The sequence below is a fragment of the Anas acuta genome, chromosome Z (assembly GCF_963932015.1).
Source record: "Anas acuta chromosome Z, bAnaAcu1.1, whole genome shotgun sequence".
In the NCBI taxonomy this organism is placed as follows: Eukaryota; Metazoa; Chordata; class Aves; order Anseriformes; family Anatidae; genus Anas; species Anas acuta.
The window spans coordinates 56551624-56573015 of NC_089017.1; the positions used below are offsets into that span (position 1 = coordinate 56551624).

The 21392-nt window shown below is 41.6% G+C and overlaps 1 protein-coding gene across 7 annotated transcripts in view; it reads right to left on the reverse strand.

The window, feature by feature from the left end:
- Positions 1–21392, reverse strand: part of MCC (MCC regulator of WNT signaling pathway) — a 192822-nt gene that overhangs the window by 78744 nt on the left and 92686 nt on the right. The window contains exons 1-2 of one of the 7 annotated variants that reach the window (XM_068667632.1): positions 19124–19189; positions 18929–18997 (exon numbers count right to left, since the gene is read on the reverse strand). The exons of 5 other annotated variants lie outside the window; for them this stretch is intronic. In XM_068667632.1, the coding sequence (XP_068523733.1) occupies positions 18929–18997; positions 19124–19162 (108 nt within the window). In that variant the 5' untranslated portion in view covers positions 19163–19189. Of the gene's footprint in view, positions 1–18417; positions 18689–18928; positions 18998–19123; positions 19190–21392 lie in introns of those variants that run through there. One more of the 7 variants, XM_068667635.1, reaches the window with a different exon arrangement.

A 21392-nucleotide genomic window follows, 5' to 3' on the forward strand; every position in this document is an offset into this window, starting at 1 on the left:
GTTCGGGAAGGATGGCATCCCATGGGAGGGACCCCACGGGGAGCAGGGGCAGGGAGTGCCGCAGCCCCCATTCCCTGTTCCCCTGCGCTGCTCAGGGGGAGGAGGTGGAAGAGGGTGGAAGGTTGTTATTTGTTTTGTTTTGTTTAATTTCTCACTGCTCTAGCTTGTTAGATAAATAAAATTTATTGCCTATTACTCCCTACTCTGAGTCTGTTTTGCCCATCAAGATAACTGTTGAGTGTTCTCCCTGTCCTTATCTCAGCCATCGATCCCTTTTCACCTTTTTTTCTCCCCCTTTCCCTTTGAGGACGGGGAGTGAGAGAGCAGTTGTGGGGGAGTTTGGCTGCCCAGCTGGGTAAAACCACCACATAGTCCAGGTCAGCTCTCAGCAGAAGTGCCATTCCTGTGGTCAGTCGTCATTTTAGGCAGATCTCGGCTCTTTTGCCTTGCAATCCTTACCAGCCAACCAGTTCAAACCTTGATGCAGAATTAACTTTTTCAAACTTAAAGCAAAGATCCTCAGGCAGGAAAATTACCTGTACTACTATAACTCCAGTTTCTGCAGGAAGCTACCCCAATTTTTCCTCTAGATACACACAATAAACCTTTGTAAAAAGTGATATTTGAGTACTTCATGCATAAACAACATCCAGCACATTTCAGCATTTCTAGACTTCTCCAGTGCTGCATCTTTCAGCATCTCCTCTTTCTTATTACCAGGTTAATACACAAGGGAAAAGCCAACTGACTTTACTGAAAGCTTTGCCATTAGGTGGGTAACTGGGTGAGACTTCTCGTTACATCCTGTTGCATTTTGTATTGTACTGGATGTTATTAGTGAGACCACAATTTTAACAAATTGGATATACAATAGCTACTGTTAAAAATACAGCCCTGATGACACTATGATCATCTATCGCTTTTAGAAATGAGTATGTTACAAAGGGTCAAAATACTACAAGACTCTTAGAGCAGCTTGCCTGCAACAGGAAAAAAATAATCTGTTTGGCTGAGTTCTAGTCAGTCAGTCATTTATTTTTTATTTTTTAAAATTATTTAAAGATGATAATTTTCTTGAAGAAAGCATTTTAAAAAACAAAAAACAAAAACAAATGCAAACAAAAAAAAAGAAGCACACATATTACGTTCTACCCTAACAAACTTTCTTCTGTCTATCCAAGTAAGTTTTTGATCTCTCTGGTATAACTCTTTTGAAACAAATCTCTCTTTTTTTTTTTTAAGAACTCCAGTTAAAACAATTCTTCTTTCTGCAGAAAACAAAACAAAACACAAAAAAAACACATGGGTAAAAATTTCATTAGTTCAGACCAAAGCAGTGAGTTGAAGGACTGAAAAACAGAATATGGCCTCCAACACCTTGTATGACTCCAGTTAGTGCTGGTTATTTGCATGTTCATGTCTGGAGCTAACTGTGAGAAAAACTTATGCCAGATTTCTGCATGATGCCCCAAGCTCCTTCTTCATGTCATCTATGCTCACAAAGAAGCAGACAGCACAGAGCATTTATGAACCAGGCTTTCTGAAAGAAATTCAATTACATCCATGTGTTTATCTTTTTGAGTCACTATAATGCTGATACTCAAAGGAATGGAACCCCCACTGCACAAACAACCAAAAAGGTCAAAATAAACAACAATAAATTTTTATTATCAATTGCACTAGCACAGGCAAGGTTGCACAGCTGGCATACCTCAATTTGCTTACTGAATAGGAATTTATGTAAATAGGCTTTGTGGTATTTCAGTAACACCTGGATGCATTATTCCATTCAGAATAAATGTTTTCTTTCGTTGTGCACTACACTAATAATCCAACATGTATCTTTGCCTGTGGTGTTAGCACAGTACCTTGCTCAAGTAGCTTCATATTTTCTCAGCAATTTATGTTGTACACTCCCCTAAACAGACATGAAAATAGCTGTAAAATCTGTAGGGAACCAAGTCTCTATCGCATGACAAAACTGCAAGAGCTGAGTCAACAGGTGACACTAATATGTGAAGATATCATCAGAACTAATTCCAAGGGACAAGTAGCCAGTAATGACAAACTTGAAGCTAATCCAATCCCAACAAATGTAATGAGTAGAATTAAGTATGGTTCACAGCTCTGCACAGCTCATGGGTGGGAAAAGGTGTCTAGTAAACCCTAGTACAAGATGAAATCTGTTTCTCATAACCTCTCCAACAATGAGCTCATTTTTGTTCTTTTATTTTGTAAGCTGAGACACAGCAACTTGACAGATGAGATATATTCTTCCAGCAAGGATGCCTTTTTCTTTTCAATTGACGTCAAAAAAATCCCTTGTTCATCACAAAAAAAAAATAAAATAAATGCATAAACATTGTTTTAAATTATCTAAGCCATCTTCTAACCAGCTCTATAGCAGACTACCATATATTTTGGTTAAGACTACTCATTTTATATCATCTTTTCTCAGAAGAATAAAATTTAAGATTAAAATATTTTTACTGTTTAGCAGACAATTTATCTTCACTGTAACTGGTACACATACACATTTAAAATTTAATTGCAATTAATAATGAAACATCAGACACTTGCAATTAGCAAAGCCAACAGCTTTAGTAAAACAAAAATTAAGAAAAAAAACAGATGTAACATTTTGAGATTTGTTAACATAGTACTGCCACCTTTATGTTCCTGTCTCTACCCAGTCTAAGGCAGGTTCATTCCTTATCCTGGATTCTGAATACCAAATTTGACCTCATACTTCACCCATGCAATTCTATTAAATAATCAGGATTTGCATAGATATTTATGAGTCCTGGGCACAGTTGCAAGGAAAGAGCATATATCCCATGAGATTGTCATTCTCTCCTTGAGTGTAATTTTCTTTGGTTTAAATCATAAAATAGTAACACAAGAAAAAAAAAACAAACAAAAAACAACACATACCAAAAAAACACAACCCAAAAAATAACAACAGAAAAAAACATCACTAATTCTCTAAGGAAGTCAGGACAGTAAAGGAAGTTAGCATTTAATAAAATAAATGCATAATAAAATAAATGCATAAAAAAGCATTTAATAAAATAATTTTTATGCTTATATAATACAAATGCATGCAAATATATGTACACTTACAAAAAAAGCAGAGGTCACAAGTCAAAATATGTATTTTAAAGGCATTGTACATGTCACACAAACCATTTAACACTTCAAAATGTCTGCATCTTTCATATGACCACTTTCTCTAACGTACACAAAAAAGACTTGCTGTGAACGTGGCTCATAAAGAGCTTTCAAGCAGTAACTGGCACAGCCATAAATCTACATAATGTTCAGGAAATAAATCTTGTGCTCTCTGCTACCCATATAGGAACATCAATCTTAAGAAGAACACAATACAGTACCTCCTTATCTGTTTAAAGTAGGGCAAATATTTTACTCATGTTAATTGTCCTGACAGAAAGGGATCAACACTGCATTAATCCATTTAACACATGGCTTATTTTTCACTCGTGTACGCTACATAGGCCCAAATGGTTGCTTGCACCAAAGCTACAGATATTCTGTGTTCATTCTTCATAGGGCAAGTTCCTCACTCATAGAAAGAGCATTCCCATTTGTAGCTTTATAGAGCACATGGCGTATATCTCCCTCGTGTAACTTGGTAGAATGAAAGTGGAAGTCCATTTTTTCAGTTCGTGGCTTCAACATTTGTGCAACATAATACTTCACGGTTCATGTGAAGCACCACCTTGGTGCATTATTTTCCTTTTAATTCACATTCTCAAAATTCCTTTCTGTGGGTTCTAAAATCTAGACATACTAGAAGCATTACCTTTAATATAATTCTAGTAACGAAACAGTAGCCACTCCAATCTAAATGAAAAAATGACAGTTAAAAAAATAAAAAAAGACGACATTTCCCCCACCTTTAAGCAATATCCTGGTTCAAGCAGCAGACTTCAGAAGTGCTGTATCAGGCTAGACCACAGACTGAGAGCCCCATGTCCTGCCTCTGGGAGTGGTCAGTCATTCACAGAAGCTAAAGCCAAGTGTGAGACCTGGGTAGCCATCTGTAATGCTTCCCTGGTATTGTGTACAATGTTCATGGGTAACTTTTCCCCTTTTGATCTTCATACTACTCATGAATTTATAATGCCCTCTCAAAATATATAGCCCTTTTCCCCCCTTATCATCTCAGGCTGACGTGCACTAATGTATTTAACAGAAGCTGCTCTTTCACTTCTGATCCCTCCTTTTGTCTTTCTTTGGAGAGTTCTGGTTTTACGCTTCTGGTGCTTGATGCACTGCAGCCCTGTGGGACAGCGCGTGGCAGCACAGCTGACACAGCTGACCATTTTCTGCTGTCAGCAACCTAAATCTACACATATATTACATCACTGGCCTCTGCTGTATTAACATTTGGGTTAATCTAGCCCGTACATAAGCAATCCCTATGTTCTCAAGTATACCCCAGGGTATATTCCATGGTTCTTTGTACTGAGAAGTCCCAGACTGTTCTTTCCTTCCCTCCCCAGCTGACTGTATCAATTGCAGGGAAAAATGTTTGTCTTCAGGAGAGCACAGTGGCAAAGGCATTAGCAGTTCCTCTTTATGAAGTGGATAGGCTCCAACTCAAAGCCCCCAAAATGCTTTATCTTAACAAGTGTCCCCATGCACACAAGCGAGCACTGGTTAAAAACACAGGCAGGTGTCTGCGGAAAGGTTTTGTGGATGAGCACCAGTAACAACTCCTAGTGTGTAAGGAGGAACACGAGACATTTCCATGTGTGTGACAGGCACAGAAAGAAGCTACCTGCAGGTAGCAATACTGTGTGACTTATCAGAGGTGACAACTATCCAAATTATTCATACCTTATACAACTCTGGATAATTGGACTTCTTTGTTTCAGACATTAGTGAACCCAACTGCTAACATCATTCATATTTGGACAAATCACAAAATCATAGCATAGAAGGACCTTAAAGACCTGGTTCCAACCCCCTGCCACAGCCAGGGACACCAGACGAGGTTGCCCAAAGCCTGGACCTCCAGGGATGGGGCATCCACAGCTTCTCCAGGCAACCCGTTCCAGTGCCTCACCACCCTCTGAGTGAGGAATTTCCTCCTAATGTCTCATCTAGGTGCCACCAGAAATGCGCAGTCCTGGACAAATAGCTCAGTTCTGGATAAACAGAGCCATATATACACTGCACCCCTATGAGTAACATTCCCCTGCTTTGCAACAGAGCCAGCTAGCTGAGGTGAGCATCCCATTAACACAGCTGTGCTGTTTTATTGTGCAAGCTATACTGGATATAGCTGACTTACTCTGCATATTACTGACTTAACTGCAAGCCGTGGTGTTCACTCAGAAAGGGCAAGGGCACTCGGATGGCTGCACCCCTCCTTGGATGTGCCTGAACCCCCTGCATCCCACCCTGCCTCAGCTACGATTCTCCTCTCCTGGGGCCCCAGACCCAGGATTCTTATCTGTGTCCTTCCATTTCTGGGTGGTTTCTTCTCTTCCCTACTCAGCAGTCTTTTCCTGAGTCTTCTCGTCACCGCAGCAGGCTCCTGCCTGCCATGCTAGCCCGAGCCCTGGAGTATAGCAGCTGCTTCCAGACTGCTCTGCGGTCCCTCTGAGGAGGGAATTAGCCCCTCACTGACCCTCTCTCTCCTGCTGTTACACGCTGATGCAGCTATTTACCTAATTGCAGGGAGCAATTAATATTGTCTCAGTTTGCAAGCACCATTTTTGTCTATTTCTGCTGTAATACTGAGCATGCCAGAGAAGCAGTACAAGCAGAAGCCTGAAATCTTAAAGACTCCTTCTAGAAATTAAAATTAACAAAGAGGTATTTAAATAAATAAATATATAAATTGTAAAAACTGTGTGGTAAGGATCAGGTTTAAAACACTAAGGACCAAGCCTAAAATATGCTACTAATGGAAAAGAGTGGCAATGTTAAAAAGTACCCTGTCATTTCAATTTTTTGAACCTGGTTAAAATTGTGGACTGCTTCGTTATCCAATATAGCTGAAATAAACTTAACTGCTAAATCACATGTCTGAGTATTTTGGAACATAGAAAACTTCTTCTTCTTTTTTTTTTTTTTTGATTCACACTTCTCTGAAGAGACCAGAAACAAACTATTGAGACATCAAAACAAAGTTATACTTGGGGAAAACCAATTAAGCTGACATTAATTCTTCACAAGGATGTTCTTACTCTGCAATAAAACAGTGCACATCCCTTCTCTAACACCACTCCGTTCCCCCAAAACATCTTGCTGAGCCCATTACCAAGTTCTCTAAAAGCATTTTTTCTGTTCTTATAACCCACGCAAGAAGGCAGTCAGCAGCCTTTCTTACATAGCTGTGCCTCAGGTGTTTCATCTGATTCTCTAAAGTTTGTCGTTCAATGGACTCAGTGAATTTTACACAAAAATAGTATTAAGAAATAGCCATGCTTGGAACAATTCACTCTTGCTTGAAATACGAGCAGCAATGCTGGCAGTGGGTACCCAGGTAGAAGCAGCACCGATTCAAAGCCAACACTGACCAGCCAAATGCAAACATCCCCCCTCCCAGTCTGCCCCCTGCTTGGTGTAAGGCTCCCCATTGCAGCAGCAGACTGCCACCATCACAGCATCTTTTACTCTCTCTCTCATCCCACCAGAGGCCCTGCCATTTCCATGTTGGAGGAAACCTCTCTACGGAATCTGGGACTCACAGAGCAAACCCGAGGCATCCCACGACTGATCCCGAAACACACGCTTTAGCTGGTTGCTCATTTTCCCTACGCGTACCTACGACTACCTGCGTCTCTTTCTTCTAGCCATACATACGTTGAAATTTCTGGTAGGGAAAAACTGGGAAAAAATTAAAGCAAGCTAAGAGTTTCTTTCCGAAGGCATGCCATGGGATCTCAAATTAATGCTCCAGAAGAGCTCAATTTCAGACACTGAGCATCCCTCCAAGTACTCTGTGCAAAGCATCCTTGAAGCCTCAACTGGAAGGTTACAACAGCTACAGACGCCACTGTAGATTGGCTCATCTGAGCCACAAAATGGAATACCTCCCCACCACCTTAGTTATCCTAACATCACAGTGAGGCAAGTTAAACAGCATGAATTCATATGTCCACTACAACAAAGAGGAAAAATAAAACTGAATTCAACACAGGAAAAATGGGGAAGTAAGTTTTTTTTTTCCTCTTGCTCTAAGGTCCCAGCACCAGACTGTATTTGAAAGCCTGTGTCACTCTAAATAAAAAGCTGCTGATACATACCCTATACTGCTGGAGTAAAAAGGTTTCAACTTCCATTGGAATGCACTTTGAAACAGCTACATCTAAGGTCTGGACTGAGACAGAAAATTTATTATAAACATATTCCAGCAAACTTCCATAGCAGAGAGAAAACAAGCCCCAGTACTACTGTTCCCTCCCCACTTCAAAGACTAGACGATCACAGAAGTGTAACTGCATGTAGAGCAGGGTTTAGTTAGCAAGGATATTTAAGTTTTAATGAAATTTTGCATATTCCTAAAATATACTCACATCCAGTCAAATTTAAGTGCAAGTATATGTTGAAGGGAGGCAGGTGGGAGCTGCAGGAGGGGAAGCAATGTTTCCTCAGGTTGTGTCCACCAAGGATTTGAGATTCTCAAATGCACCTTCTCAAATAATCCCAGAAGAGTATTTCTGTAAACGTAATATGTAGTGCTCTTCAACCTTGTTAGTGGGACTTTGCATTTGTCCAGCCTCAAGAGCAGAGAACCACAGAAATTTATAATCCTCATGTCTGAGCTACGATCGTGCACAGCTCATACACTCTCAAAGGCTGCACTGAAGCTCCATTTGTATACTTATTACCAGGCTGAAACAGCTCTGCCTGCACCAGCAGAACAGCACACAGCCTCCTCAAGGTGCTTTGGGTCAAAACTGGATTCAGATCAACCCGGTTAAAACTTCTTCCCGAGGTCAGGTCCAACGATCTGGCAAACAAGAGACTGAGGAATGCAATGTGTGGGATACCACAGGAACCCTTATTTCCTCCCTCCTCCCCGCTTTTCCCTACATTTGGATAATAAATGACAGTTTGGGCTGCTGTTAGAAAACAGAGCAGGAACATGTATGCATTGTGGCTAACGCAGCCTTTTCTGAGTCACAATGGTCCAAACACTGCAATGGTGACAGGGTTCGTAACACCTATTTTATGTCCCTCCTGCTTAACGCCGTGCCACCCACCAGCCATGCCCTGGAGCTCTCAGTTTCTTTTTGCAGGAGGATGCAGGAACAGCAGCTCACAGCTTCCTTCCCTGGCTGTGCACAAGGAGACTCTCAGCTGCACCACTGACATTCGCTGACCCTGCAGTCACCCCCCTCTTCCCAGAGGTTATGGTGGCAGACTGCACGGACTTGGTCTGTAAACTGTGCTGCGAATTAGACCACCCTGCTCTGAATTAATATACTTCAGTTTCCTGAGATTTAAGTTAGCTGCTTTTCCTGACTAGGGACATTAAGGGTTTTTCTCTTCTAATTAATAGCAAATGTTCCATTACATTACAAAATCAGAAACTAAGACAGAGATCTGGAAAAGAATTTGAGGACAGTATAAACCAGATGGCTCTAGGCAAGAACATTACATTTAAATATAAACATCTTTCTGCACAACTCATGCACATTTTTCCAGTGTTACTGACTTAACAGCTCCAGCATTATCCCATGTCCCAGGACTGCGACTATATACTGCAGAAGATATGACTGCAGCAGAATCACCCGATGGAAAATTAGGTCTTGTCTTACATGCCCAGCTATGTGACTACTGATGGGCAGATCTGAACTGCCAACAAACTCAGGGAAGCTGTGAGAATCAATTGCTCTGTCTGCTCAGCCCACTCCTCAGCCAGAGGCAGAATGAACACAGATGGGAACGTCCCAGCCCTCTGAAGTCCCAGCAGGCCTTACACATTGTAGCTTAATTTATATTTGAGCTGATTTGGGGTTTCTAATCCCTACACACAGGCTGGAGCTGTTTCTCCCACCAGCCTGAATCATCCACTTTTAAACTATTATATCCTCCTCCTCTGCACTCCCCGCAGGCCAGGGAGAGATTCCATGCCCAGGGTGACGGAATTACACCATCAGCTGTCAAAGATATATATTTTTAAATGATCACATGGGCAGACCTTTTAAGAGAAAGACCTCAATCACCCTTCACTAAGTCTCTCAGATAGGTAGATAAACCAAAATAGCGTTGCAGCATCTAACTGGGGCAGATTCCATGTTACATTAAAAAAACAAAACAACCAACCAAAAAAAAAAAACAAAAAAAAACCACCACCCCACCTCCAAAAGCAACAACAAGACTATTTCACATCTTGGAGGCAAAATCACTTAACCTGATCTTCCAAGTAACATTGACAATAACGCTACACCCAGAAACTGCTGCACCCCATTTAAAGAAGGAGTTGAGGAGCTCCTTACAGATAACTTTTCTGAATTAAAGCCTGCAAACACCATACACTATGCATGTTATTCATCCTTGGACTTCCTAGACTAAGTCAGAAAACAAAATTTATAATACTTAGAAATCTTTGAGTGCAAGGTAAAAACACTTTAAAGTATTTATATGGTATTAATACTTAGAAGTGGGTAATGGTATTCCTCTTCACAGACAAGAATAAATGAGATTGGTTTTCTTTTGCAAACATCAGACAGGGAATGGCAGACCTGGCACTAGAAGCCAGGTGTTTCATTTCCCAGACCAGTGCTCTAATCGCTCAACCATCTTGGCCCCCAATGTATTTCATGAATTTACTTTGGCAAGCACAACATAGTGCTAACATTGCCTACTATCTTATTCTACTGCGCATGAATTATGCACTACGGTGTTGATGTAAAAATGGTTAGTTCTTACAAACTGATAAAACTCTGAAGTTAATACACTTTTTTTTTTTAGTGAAAAGTGAGGTGACATTGCCATTTTTTGGTGACAAATAATGGATGTCTATGTTAGGAAAAGGAGAATAAGCAAGTCTATCTTGCAATAGTAGTTGAGAAAATATATTTAATTCACATAAAATCACAAATGCACCAGTGATCATATCTGTCCAAAGCAAAAATGAGAATGAATGAAAAGCTTCTATTGTTTACTACAATTAATATGGAAATTAGTTTTTTTTTTTCCATTCTAGACCTTAAAATTTGATAACACCTTTTTGGAAATTGTCTGGTAGGTACTGTACTTAAGATATTTTAATCTGTCTGTGCTGAACAGAGAAACAGGACTATATGCAGCCTCTGTGTACCAGAAACAAACAAAAAGCGACGAAGGCAATGAAGCTGGTGAGGGGCCTGGAGATCAAGTCCTGTGAGGAGCGGCTGAGGGAGCTGGGCTTGTTCAGCCTGGAGAAGAGGAGGCTCAGGGGCAACCTTATTGCTCTCTACAGATACCTTAAAGGAGGCTGTAGAGAGGTGGGGGTTGGCCTGTTCTCCCACGTGCCTGGTGACAGGACAAGGGGGAATGGGCTTAAGTTGCACCAGGGGAGGTTTAGATTGGACATTAGGAAGAACTTCTTTACTGAAAGGGTTGTTAGACATTGGAACAGGCTGCCCAGGGAAGTGGTGGAGTCACCATCCCTGGAGGTCTTTAAAAGACGTTTAGATGTAGAGCTTAGGGATATGGTTTAGTGGGGACTGTTAGAGTTAGGTCAGAGGTTGGACTCGATGATCTTGAGGTCTCTTCCAACCCAGACAATTCTGTGATTCTGTGTGAAAAAGACTACAGATCATAGCCCTATACCCTAATATACTTTAATGCAGTAGCTATAATGCAGAGGAGAAATTAAAACTAAAATAGAAACAAGATTTATGCAAGTTACATGGAGCACAAGTGTTCAGAACAGAGGATGTAAAAGGGGCTGTATGTTATTTATAGTTAAGAAAGCAGAACATCAGAGGGGAATTGAAATAATAGATACAGCTTACGTTAGTTCCAACTTGTTCACGTTTCATGCAAGCCCTGCGGTTGTTTCAGAACACCCTGTTTTCTATTATAAATTAATCATGGTAATGCGCTCTGTTGTCAGACATCATGGAAATACAGGAACAGCTGACAAAAAGAATTCTTATGCTCCTTTTAAAATAAAAGCAAATTAGTTTCTTACAAAGCACCTATCAGTAGATAAAAATACATCCGCCAGTGTATGTAAGACATGTTTGGAAATGCAACTTGGAGTTCAGATGACCTATGAAACTAGAGTTAATTCAGTGTACTTTTATGTAAAGCAAATACTGTGGCATAAGCAGTCTGATAGATCAGCAGTGGTACAGGCTGATGAATTGTACTGAGCCATAGAGCTCTCAGGTTGGATGGGAGGTCTTGAGTCCCATCTCCCACTCACTGCAGTGTCACGGTTGACCAGCAGTATTTGTGCAGCTAGGTCTTGAAAACCTCCTCGGATGAAGACTGAACAAACTCCAAGAAACCAGCTCGCCTGCTCAACTGCCCTCACACGGAAAAGTTTCCGTATATTCAGTTATGTCCCATTTCAGTTTATGTCTATGTTCCCTCTCAGTAAGAGCCTGATTCCAGCTTCATAACAAGCCCCTGTGGCCGCGGGGGCTTCTGGTACACCAGCCTGAAGCCATTCTCTCCCAGGGCAAGCGCTCCAGCCCCTGATCATCTTGGCAGCCCTCCACTGGGCCCACTCATCTCTGTTGTGCTGAGAGGCTCCAAGCTGGACATACAGCCACAACAGGCACAGCAAGTAACAGGCGTACAGTACAAGGCACAATGAATTTAAAAACATTGGCTTTTTATTTATTAACTAAACAGCTTCACCAATAATGCCTAGACAACAGAAGGGAAAAAAACACAAAACAAACAAACAAAAAAAAAACAACAAAACTGAAGTAGACCTGAAAAAGTTTTCCCAAGTACCTTGACACAAATGGAACAAGACTACAGTAGGAAGTGGCTTCACTTCCATTCTGCCACCGCTGCTTTATTACAGCAACAACAAACCAAACAAACAGAGAAGCCCTAGATTGTGCAGCCACAGTAGGTAAAATACATTCAATTTTACTAGAAATTATGTCAGTGTCTCATGAATACTTCATTTCAAATGTGATTAACTTATTCTTGCACAAAAACAGTGCCACAATACAGGAAACAAACAAGATACTAAGCTGTGCAGTGGTATTAAATGACCAGTCCCCATCTTATTTAACTTATGCAACATTTATAAAAGGGGACTAACAACGAACTAATGACATCTGCAAATAAGAGTAAACTGGGTGGTGCTGGAAACATCAGTTCGATGAGGAACAATACAGAAGATTTACAAAGATGGTTTGGAAATCAAGATTAATTTGGAAAAAGGCCAGGTAATATAAAATGGAAGAATACTTGACAAAGGGTAAGTTAGCATATAGGAGCATCCTGAAGGAAGCATGGAGAAGTGAAGAAAGTGAGAAGTGAAGAAGCAGGAAAAAGGAGTAAACTGCACCTTGAGCAGTTTATGGGAGGGATACTGTTAGTGACTCAAGAAGGTGACGCCTCTTGTTTGTGCAGCTCAGGTAAGAAGCCCTCTGGAATAATCCATCCAGTCCTGCGTAACTCAATACTAAGCCAAGACTGATGTACTGAGGGAAATTCAGAAAACAACAACAACAAACCAATGAAAATCATAAAGCCAATGATTGCTTTGTGTGTCTGCCTACCTGCCCATCACAACAGGATGTGTACATCTGTGAGGCACATGTGAGGCTGAGGTGCGTAATCTGGGTAAATGACAGTGAACACAGGCAGCTAATTCCAGGGTAGGCACCCAATGAGGAAATGCATTTTGGCCCACACAGACTCAGATGGGGAAGAGTAAGAAAGGAATGTGTATTGTGACTTTTTTCTGACTGTAAGATTTCTATTCTGCTTGAACAATCTCTGGAGACATTTTTGAATTTCCATTATTTGAATTTCCATTCCTTAAAACATGTTGAAGAGATGGAAAATGTTCTAAAACATACTGTAAAGAGTAATCCTGCACAGGCAGGGAAATCATCGTGGAGGCCTTTCGCCACAGCCAGTGCTGTACATTTCTAGGGTATTGTACTGGGTCTGGTAAAACCACCACAGGTATCTTATAAAACTGTCCTTGCATTTAATCCTCCAGATCTCTTATATTCAGAATATATATATATATATTTTCTTTTATATATATATATATATATATATATATATATATATATATAAGAAAAAAAAAGAACATAAATATATACAAATATATATATATATAAAGAAAGAAATGAAAGCCCAAGAGAAAATGAAGGTATGGAATTATTTTTATCTAAATCCTTACAAAACAACAACAAACAACTTATAACTAAAACAATCTCTCTTGTGACTTAACAGCACAACTAGATTTGTACCAAAAGATCATTGTTACTGTACTATGACCTCTCATGCATACACTAATTACTTCTCTTAAAAAAGACATCCCGTAAGCACAGAACTATTGTGTCTGAGTTCTTTAGAACAGTCATATTTGTCTTAAATGAGTAATGCTGCAAGAAAGCATGTAAACCCATTCACCCGAAAGCCAGGTCTAGTTTTGATTGGCATTCTTCTGATTTTGCCTTAGGTTGATGTTACTTCTGGCTTGTCACAGAAGATACCCTGAAAATGCATGCCCTTCTGATTCCTTCCCCCACGGTGCTGGGGGCCAGCAAGCAAGCGATGAGATGGGGCCTCAGCCGCCAGAGGGTCAACCTACCACTGTGCTCAACTGCATGCAGCAATCCCACGTGTTCCCAGGTGAAAGAATCCATACCATTTACAGCATCTTCATCCTCTCTCTTCTTATAAACCACTCTAAAGGCTAAATTCAGTTCAATGAATGATTAAAACAAGAATGGCAAAGAAGGCAGATGAATTAGTAAACAGCAGGAAGCAAGTCTAGCAATATATATTTTTTTAGCTCTACCTAAATAAACTTAAGATCTGGAGAGATGTGCTAAGAAGCTTGTTAAAATGAACTTTCCAAAACATAATATGTTATATAACTCACTGAAATACAGGAAAATTGCTCTGTGCCAGCAGAAGAGACTTCTACAATTGCCTAAAAATAGCTTTAAAAAAAACGAGGGAGTTCACTTCTAAATGAGTGATTCTGACTTTGCTGCTTTCATGCTGGCTGTAGTCCAGCTCAGCAAGAATGAGGTCTGCCTCTGCAGGTCTGACTAATGCACAACTAATTTCAGAGAGAAGCAACTTGGAAAATCATCAAATACCAATCTGTTCCTTATTCTGCAACGGCCAGAACACAAAATGACTTACGGGTATAGCACACAGGGGTCACGTCCACTGCAGCTTTTCAGAGCTCATATGAAATGAGTTTTACCATAGCCAAAAGGTTCCTTCTGTTGGAGAAAAAAGGGGCCATGGCCATAAAGCTTCTTTCAGATCCTTACAATTAAACCTCTGCTCTTACAGAAGCTCTAACAGAAGAAACAACTGGACAAAAAATGGTAGCAAAGCTAGCTGTGAAATCAGAGAGAAAGCCAAGCAAACACTGTTTAGGAAACTAGCCCAGGAGATTCTATGACCAAGAACTGTGGCTCTCAGTCAGGAGCATGGAACTAACACGCAACAGCCAAGAAGCCCCACCACGATGCAGGGGAAAAATGCTGCCTCCACCATCAGAGAAACCCTTCTGAATGGCTTCTTCAGAGGCTCTCTCAGCGGAGGCACTTCAAGGAGATGAGCATTTTCACTGTCCTGCTGACTGTCCTTCTTGAGTCACAAGGAATCTCACTGGGTCACAGATTAAACCGAGTTCCTTGTTATCACCTTCCCTTCGGTGTGTACCTGTGCCTCACGTAATCCCACTGGTCTATCCTGCTATTTTCTGCCTGCACTGGGTTTGGAGTTGCTGACACACCTCACTGTGCTACTTTGTGCCTTCTCTTCACACTGGTTCACATCACTAGTCAGGAATCTATCAGCAATCTCTTTCTTTGCCTGATCTCCACTGGAGTGGGAAAAACCCATCATTGGCCACACTCAATGGGTTAATTCTGCTTGTTTCAGAATGAGATTCCTCCTGAAGCTTGCCACTTGTTCCTCCCCAGCACACTTCTCTGCTGTTAAATACCTGCTTTGTGCTTTGGTCATCTTGACTGTTGCCACATCCCCCTAGGACAGCTAAAACATCACGGAATAATGCTGTTGTCTTCATATCCTACCATGCGCCACCACTCAGCTTAAAACATCTCTGTTGTTGCTGTGGTAATTTTTTGATTCTGTCTTCACAGGTGTTTTATTCAGGTGCTCCATGGGGAATGGCTTGCTTTTTCCTGTCTTTTCAATTACTGAATGCACCCCCCAGAAGAGAAAAAATGTTGTTGCTTATATGCAGGACTGTGACAGACTTCCCCAAATTTAATTCTGGAACTTCACGGTGTAAAAGTAAGCATAGTCTACCCATATTTTGTAAAGCAGAATGGTGGCCCCTGTGAGAAACGAGCCAGCGTGCTACTAGGCTGTGATCTCATGCTCCTGGCCTCTGGATGCTTACGCTGCCCCGAGCATCCAGTCTATAGGGAGGTGAAATTTCATCTTGTCTCCCAGTGAGAAACTGTGTGAACAACTGGGTTAAGGGAGTTCATGGAAGACAGATCATGCGAGCAAGCCAGGGTCTCAAGATGTGCATGGCTGCTACTCCAGTCAGACAAGAGTCCCGGAGACAGATGGAAAATACTCAGTGAGTGCAAAGACGGAAGCGGAAGAATGCACAAGAGGAAGGGCCGTGGACATGGCTGAAGTGTTAGATCACACATGCGAGCTCTCATTGTTCACCGTCTATAGCATTACACAATGACAATGGGAAAGGAGTGCTCTAATAGCAACAATAGTGTGTACATTTGGGCTGGAAATGGAGGATTTGCCACACTGAATTAAAAAAGCAACCTATCTGAGGTGCTGTCTTTAATATCAGCTAAAATTCTGCATTTCAGAGGAAGTAAGGACAACACACAGTTGATGAAATGCTCTGCATGGAGGATTAAAATTGTTCCTTATTCCCTGCTGTATTTGGGCTGAGGTAATCTGAAACACATCATCTCCTAATAGTGAGCAGGACTGGTCAATGTACTGTTAAAAATAAGAACACCTGAGTCCTGTCTATACAAGAGCTGCCCTTGTGACAGCAATGAACGAAGTCAATAATGGGTTTGAACTTCTGTCACTGCTGATGCACAGTGGAGAACAGACTTAATAGTAAAATGATAAATGGGGAATGTGACATCTCCAGAGCAGCAGAAGTGCTGTACTCACCATGCCTCTCATTTTTGCTCAAAGTTGGGAAGGACATTCCACTAACAGGAAGAAAAGGAACAGAGCAAAAAGATGAGGAGTTTGGTTAAAACCAGGCATGGTTTTAATACTACATGTGTTGTGAAGTTTTAGTGTATAGTGATTCGTATAGGATGGGTACAGTGCTAACATAAAGCAGCCCAACCACCTCCAAAAGCTAAAAGAAATGGAAAAAAGAGAACAAATAAAACATGTCAGACAGTTTGAAAGGATTGCACAAACAAAGCAGTACGCTAGGTATAAGAAAAGAACCATTTTCAGTGTTGCTTAGATGATGTCAGAGAAATATACAGGGAAAGGGGAAGGCTGCTATACATCTTTCTCATATCATACTTGTTGAAAGGCCTTCAAATTCGAGAACCAGGCCAGAAAAAAAGATTTTATTTATGATTATTAATTTTTAAAATATGGGTACCTTTGTTAAAGAAAGGATTAGATTTCCCAAGAGCATGTTTTTGAGCACAGCTCCCCCTCAGATTCCTCAGCAACAGGAAAGGAGCTATGCCAAAGGGAAGTAAATGGAGAAGAGGATCCTGCACTGCAAATCCTTTCTGCCTTGCCTGAGCCTCCCAAAGCAACTGACAGCTACTTAGCAAAGCAGAGGTCCTGTCTGAATAATTCTGCAGAAGGGCTGCCCAACTCAGAGTGAAAAATGAAGTTTACAAGGCATGCTGGATCTAGCACAGAGACATTACCCCTAACACACAGATGGAAGGAGAGGGTGCAATGAACCCCCTTTTCTACCTTCTGTATTCTACACTTGTTAGCAAAACCTGCTGTTCTAGCACATCACATACCATCCCCACCCCCTTCCTACTCCTGCTCCAATTCTCATGAGCTCTGTCGCTGTCATATCTGCACTGAGATAGAGAGGGTTCAAGTAGAGAGGCTTCCAGGAGTCTTGAAAACTTTCTAACCATTCTCCAATGCAGCCTTTCTTGTAATGTGTAAATAAAGCAAATGCACTACAAACTACTGGAGCTCACCTCTACTACCCAGCTCAAGAACTAAATGCCGAGGTTTGCTTTGTTTTCTAATAAAAGAATCTAACGTATACAAACAATGTGGAAGCAGGTTAAAGTTTTAACAACAGTTTGTACATGTTAGTTGAGATTAAAAGCAGACTGCTTAATGAAAAGAAAAATCTATGTTTTTATCAGAAGCCTTTATTACTGTTATCTGCTGCAACAGACCACTATGCATAGACCCTGCCAGGCACCGAAAATACCTATACAGCCTGGTCCAGAAAAGCTTATACTCTAGATAAGAACGTGAAGAAATTAAGCTTCCTCCAAATCCAATGCACTCAGAGGTGTTGTCTAAATGCTAATGGTTACTGCAATTAGGTATGGTCTCTTATTTATTTGTCTCCAGCTCTTCTGTAGTACTGCCAGGTAGGTTCACATCAAAATGCCATTTACAAGCAATCTGTACTTGGCATTACAATAAAAGCAGTGATGTGAATTAAAAGGTCCGATAATTGAAAACAGGCCTGTTCTTGCCACTGACCTCTGCTGTGTCTCAATTTAGCAATACACCTATAACACTGATCAAAATCTAATGGTATAAACTTTTTATATTCAGGTAAAATTAAGGCATTTTAAAATGCTGTCAACACCACATTCACTTCAAATGGTACTGTAACACAGTGCAGACAGACTTTGTTACAGTTACTTGCAAGAAATTGGCATTCTAAAGGAATTCAGGATCCTGTACCTCCTTCAACTACAAAAATGCAGCAAAATTTTTCTGAATGTTTTATATAAAATTAGCTTGCTATTGTTCCTGTTTTATTGTTTATTTATTATTCTCTTTAGTTTTCGGGATGGAGGTGACTGAAAGCTACAGAAAAGCCTCCAGTTCAAAGGAAGGAACGGATTTGCTATGAGGTGAGGTTTTGTTTGGTTTACTCTTTTGAGAGCAAAAAGTTCCCTCGTACACTCTCTTGTGCAAATAACTTGAGTTATTTAACCATCTCAGTAAGTCAAAGTTCTTTCTCACTTCCCAGGTTTCCACGGTCAGCTCAGCCACGTTAACTCCTCTCACCTGCATGTCCAACACGGGATCTCCTTCACTTCGTTAGCTGCAGCTCCCACGTCCAACATCACACAGCTCTGAAATCCTTACATCCAGGCCACTCAAATCACCACCCAGCGCCGCCAGCAGCGCTACAACTTCCTCTCCGCGTTCCCTACGCTGCTGACCTCTGGAACAGGAGCGGGCAAACACGGCCGAGACAAAGCACCGGCGCTTTACGAGCCCGCTCCGTGTCCCGCGGCGCTGCGGGACCAGCCCGGCGCAGAGGAGGGCGCCCTCCCGCTGCCTCCCTCACCTCTCCGCGGCGGGACGGACAGACGGACGGGCGGACGGACGGACGGGCGCCCCCCCGTACGGGCTCCGCGGCCTCGTCCCCGGCTGCCGCTCGGCCCCGTGCCGCCGCGGCTGCCCCGCCGAGGGCACGTCCCGGGACCTGGCGCCCCGCCGACACCGCCCGCAGCCCGGCGCTGCCTAATTTCGGGAATTTCTCTTTTCCTGTTTCTGCGCGAGGGCTCCTTACCCACACCAACAGGAAACCTTGCGGCAACCGGCCTCCTCCCTTGTGCTCACAAACACTGGTGCTGACTGCCTGGGAAGCGAAAACAAACGCATCCTGAGTTCAAAGGCATTTCTGCATTCCAGCTGCCTCTCCGACAATGCCGTGTGACGGGGCAGCCAGTTTCTTCCCAGCAGCGAAGCAGCAGGCTGCCCTTACAGCACCACGCCGCAGGCACAGCCCACAGAGCTTCGGCATCTGTTTCTGGAGAGCCGTGCCCTTACCTTAACGCACTGCCTACTTGTCCCGTGGGCAGTGAGCACGGCATCTTGTGCCCAACAAACTCCGCAGCTGTTTAATCAGTCCCGGTTAATGAGCATCAGCTCCTTTCACACCGTCAGTACCTGCAGGATAGGAAGGCTTCTGCCTTCCCTCCCTCCCAGCTGAGTCACCCTCCCTGCTCCCCGGTGATCGTATGACAGCCGGACATCTCCGCCGAGACCAATCTCACACCAGTAAGGGCTTTCAGGACGACCCAAAACACATCTCAATGGCACTTCGCAGACCTTCTCTGGAAGCTGGAGTGTTGCCCTTGCTTATCGCACTTCCAGCTTGGCAAAAGGCTTATTTTCAGGTACTCACATTTGTAGTAAATGCCCAAGAACCAAACCTACAATAATAAACATGCACGTATAACACAGGACAAAGCAGTCTACAGCTCACAAAAGCCACAGGTTATAAACAGGTTATAAACGTATATCCATCTATTTTCGCAGTACTAAATAGCACTTGGACAAAATAATACTATGCTATTTAATAAAGCAAATTCAATCATATGGTTGTATCAACCAAGGGGCATCCAACACATGCTAAGAAGTGCAAAAGCACACAGGAAGCCATCCTGTTTTTTTCTGTAAAGTATTTTGATCTCTTAAAAATTATACCTATTAATAAATATCATTAATAAAAAGTAAATAAAAATAAAACATGGCAAATACAAGGTGTATGCTGATACCAAAGCTCTGCAAAAGACCAGTAGAATATCATTATCAATACTCAGCCCACAAATGCAATCAGTCTAAAATCTATTCCAAATAAAATTCTGGGTTCCAGACCCTGACAACTAAACCATCTGCAGGATGTTGCGATGTAGACTGTTGTGTTACTGTCTGCACATGATGCTTTCTGTTAGAAAATGCTCGTGCTGCTTGTTGCTTCTGCCTGCAACCCTTCCTACAAAGGCAAGTATCTCCTGCTCAGACTAATATTTTTGTCTCTTTCCCTATGGATTAGTACAAAAGCTTTCTTGTTCCTAAGTGCTTTCTTATGGAAGGAAGCTACTCTAGAAAAGTCAATCATTTACAAGAGAATGCCCATCTCTTGCATAAATCCTCTTGGAAAAACTGTGTTAATTGGCAACACTTGGCTAGATGATAAATTTGATTAAGTTTGGTTTGCAGATGAATGACAAATTTCAGTTGAGAGCTATTTTACTCACAACTGTATTCCCTAAGTTCATACACTTATGGCTATGGAGTTAAACCCTGGAATGTATGAATACTTTTCTGTAGATACAAGTTCCTTTTATAAGCAAGTAAACTGGGAATTAGATTGAATATGGTAAAGAAAATTAAATTTTGTTCATTCCTTTAAGACTAGAAGCATATTAAAAAATGAATTATTTAACAACTCTCTCACAAAAAATGTCTGTTAGTTATCTTGAGTGACATGGAGCTTCCATGGACATACTGTTTTCAGAGCTCTTGCCCTCAGCTCCCCAGAGAATGGAAATCACAGGTTTAACTCCAAGTCACTGTCTCCATATACATTCTGCAACAGTCCTGCCTTGCAAGATTGTGGCATTACATGATTATTATTATGATTACTTCTAATACATACAATGCTATCCACATAGTCCTTCTGCTGTTCTACTAGGGCAATATTAAGGGCACAGATATCTCCGCATAATTTTGCTGTAATTGCTCTGTTTGAGGCTATTTCAGCCTCTGCTTCTGCCCCAAGTGCCGTACCCACTGCTGAGCTGTGCGCTTGTGGTTCACGTGAAGCTGCGTTTCCCATTCCATTCCTCATAATGGATAACAGCATGTCTCTCCAACCCCAGGGAGCTGCCCCGGGTTCATCAGCAAATTGTGATGTTTTTTAAAAGAAAGGTGGTTTAGATGATGTGCAAGTTCTTAGGATTTATTTACTTCAAACACTTACATGTTCAAAAGCCTCCTTTTTTATTTATTTTTTCTTTCTTTGCCTTTTGTGCTAAAAATAAATAACAAACTAACTGAAAACAGCTGAATAAAGTTGCTTAAATTGCCTCCTGGTTACTCAAGTGAAAAACTCCGATATCTTCATATTTAAGTGTACCCTCAAAGACTCAATGTTCTGATCAGCATCTTGACATCATCAAAGCACTTTAATAAAACCGCTTTTAAAGAATTACACCAGAGACTGGTGCTTCTGGTGGTAGCCTACG